The sequence below is a fragment of the Athene cunicularia genome, assembly GCF_003259725.1.
Source record: "Athene cunicularia isolate RWA chromosome 5 unlocalized genomic scaffold, athCun1 chr5_part1, whole genome shotgun sequence".
NCBI lineage: Eukaryota > Metazoa > Chordata > Aves > Strigiformes > Strigidae > Athene > Athene cunicularia.
The window spans coordinates 3,247,102-3,249,459 of record NW_020799101.1 but is presented as its reverse complement, the minus strand read 5'-3'; the positions used below and the strand labels follow the sequence as shown (position 1 = coordinate 3,249,459).

The 2,358-nt window shown below is 60.8% G+C and overlaps 1 protein-coding gene across 1 annotated transcript in view; it reads left to right on the top strand.

Annotated features, from left to right (window-relative positions):
- The window catches only part of PYGL (glycogen phosphorylase L), a gene marked incomplete at its 3' end in the record, with an annotated part of 9,960 nt that extends 7,608 nt beyond the window's left edge, over positions 1 to 2,352 (top strand). The window contains exons 4-8 of the mRNA XM_026849176.1: positions 458 to 657; positions 915 to 1,061; positions 1,651 to 1,814; positions 1,917 to 2,031; positions 2,248 to 2,352. Coding sequence (XP_026704977.1) covers positions 458 to 657; positions 915 to 1,061; positions 1,651 to 1,814; positions 1,917 to 2,031; positions 2,248 to 2,352 — 731 coding nt within the window. The remainder of the gene's footprint in view (positions 1 to 457; positions 658 to 914; positions 1,062 to 1,650; positions 1,815 to 1,916; positions 2,032 to 2,247) is intronic.
- Positions 2,353 to 2,358: the final 6 nt, after the last annotated feature.

Below are 2,358 nucleotides of genomic sequence, written 5' to 3'. Positions count from 1 at the left end.
GAGAATAAATCCTGTGAGGAGCCAGGGAAGGAGCTGGGGGTGTTCAGTGTGAGGAGGAGGCTGAGGGGAGCCCTCATCCCTCTCTGCAGCTCCTGACAGGACATTGCAGAGAGGCCGGGGCTGGGCTCTGCTCCCAGGGGATCAGGGACAGGACAAGAGGGAACGGCTGGAAACTGCCCCAGGGGAGGGTCAGGCTGGGCAGGAGGAGAAAATGTTTCCCAGCAAGAGTGGTCCGAGAGTGGAACAGGCTGCCCAGGGAGGGGGGAGTCCCCATCCCTGGGGGGGTTTAAGGGTCGTTGGGATGAGCTGTGGGGGGATGTGGGGTAGGGGAGAACTTTGTAGTCAGGCTGAGGGTTGGACTCGGTGATCCCGAGGGGCTTTTCCCACCTGAATGGTTCTGTGATTCTGTGACGTGTGCCTTGGAGCTCAGGTTGATGCCTCCCAGACGCACACCCAGGGCTGGAGAGGCTTTATGGCGCCTCTGTGGGTGCCTGTGCCCAGCGGAGTTGGGCAGTGGGGTGCCTGCATGTCCCCCCCATGTCCCCATGTGCCACCACCCCACAGGTCGCCATCCAGCTGAATGACACACACCCCGCCATGGCCATCCCTGAGCTGATGAGGATTTTCGTGGATATCGAGAAGCTGCCATGGAACAAGGTAGGGAGATTCGACTTGGCCCCTGAGTCCCTTCCACTTGCACCAACCCTCCAGCCGAGGAGCTGAGGAACCAGTTTGGTAGCTACTGGTGGCCCAGGGCGTGATGTGGAGCAGTCCGGTTGGGTTTAACCAGTATGGACTTAGAGGAGCCGGCTCGGCCGTGCTGCTGGCCACTGTGGGAGGACCATGAATGGGTGTTACACCCACCCGGGGCTGCTTCCACCCTCACTGCTCAACGCTGGCTCTCCCTCCGGCAGGCTTGGGACATCACCAAGCGGACCTTCGCCTACACCAACCATACGGTGCTCCCCGAAGCCCTGGAGCGCTGGCCGGTGGACCTGGTGGAGAAGCTGCTCCCCAGACACCTGCAGATCATCTACGAGATCAACCAGCGACACCTGGATGCAAGTGCCTTGGGGCAGCGCAGGAGCCCTCTCCGGGGAGGGGATGGGGATGGCACATGTTGTGCTGTTGGGATTAGGGGGATGCGCGAACCGATGGTATTGGGTGGTTCTGGCTCCTATTTTGGGAGGTTGGTGTCTGGGAAAGCCCTTCCCAGCAGTCTGTTGCCATCCCACAGTTAGTGGCTATTTTAAAGACTTCACCTATTGCTCCAGGGACTTACGTGTTGGCACTTCTTTGCTCCCTAAATGCTAAATTCATCCTGGAAAAGGATGAGGTTGAGGGTACAAAGGAGATGGTGTTGTGGCCTCCTGGTCTGGCAGCACAAGGCTTTTGCCAAAATGTCCCCACTGGCCACATACGTGCCCACAAGCCCCTCTCCATGGGGTCTGGGGAGGTCCTTTTGTCCAGAGGTGTCCATGCTGGGGAAGGGCACCCTTTGGAGGGGGTTTGCACCATCCCTCTGGAGTAAAATCCACCATTCTGGCAAGTGCCCTGGGGATATTGCTGTGGCCTCCTCCTTGGGAGCCAGCAGGCAGGGCACCCTAAAATTCCAGCACGACTCACCACCTCTCCGGCCTCCACCGGCAGCACATCGCGTTCCTCTTCCCAAATGACGTGGACCGGCTGCGGAGGATGTCCCTGATAGAGGAAGGAGGCACCAAGAGGATCAACATGGCCCATCTCTGCATCGTCGGCTCCCACGCTGTCAACGGCGTGGCGAAGATCCACTCCGAAATAGTCAAGACTCAAGTGTGAGCGCGGGGAGGGAGGCGGTGGTGGGTCACCCTTGGCTTGGAAACGGTGCTGGTGCCGGGTGGGCCAGCCTGAAGCTATCCCCCTCCTCATCCTCACAGCTTCGAGGATTTTGCAGCGCTGGAGCCGGAGAAGTTCCAGAACAAGACCAACGGCATCACCCCGCGGCGCTGGCTCCTGCTCTGCAACCCGGGGCTGGCGGAGCTCATCGCAGAGGTAACGGCGCGGGGGGAGCGCGCTGGGCCCCGACCCTGTCCTGGCGCTGCCCCTGGGGACACCGCTCCATCCTCAGCCATTTACATCTAAACGGTCCCAGTTCTGTCTGCATCTCGCCTCCTGCTGCCCAAGCCCAGCTGGCTCTGCCGGGCAGGAGCAGCGCCAAGGCGGCCGCCCCCGTCGCACCGTCAGCGTGCGCCTGTGCTCCTGTTGCAGAAAATAGGGGAGGACTATGTGCGGGACCTGAGCCAGCTGACGAAGCTGCACAAGTTTGTGGATGACGACCTCTTCATCCGGGAGGTGGCCAAAGTGAAGCAGGTGAGGGGG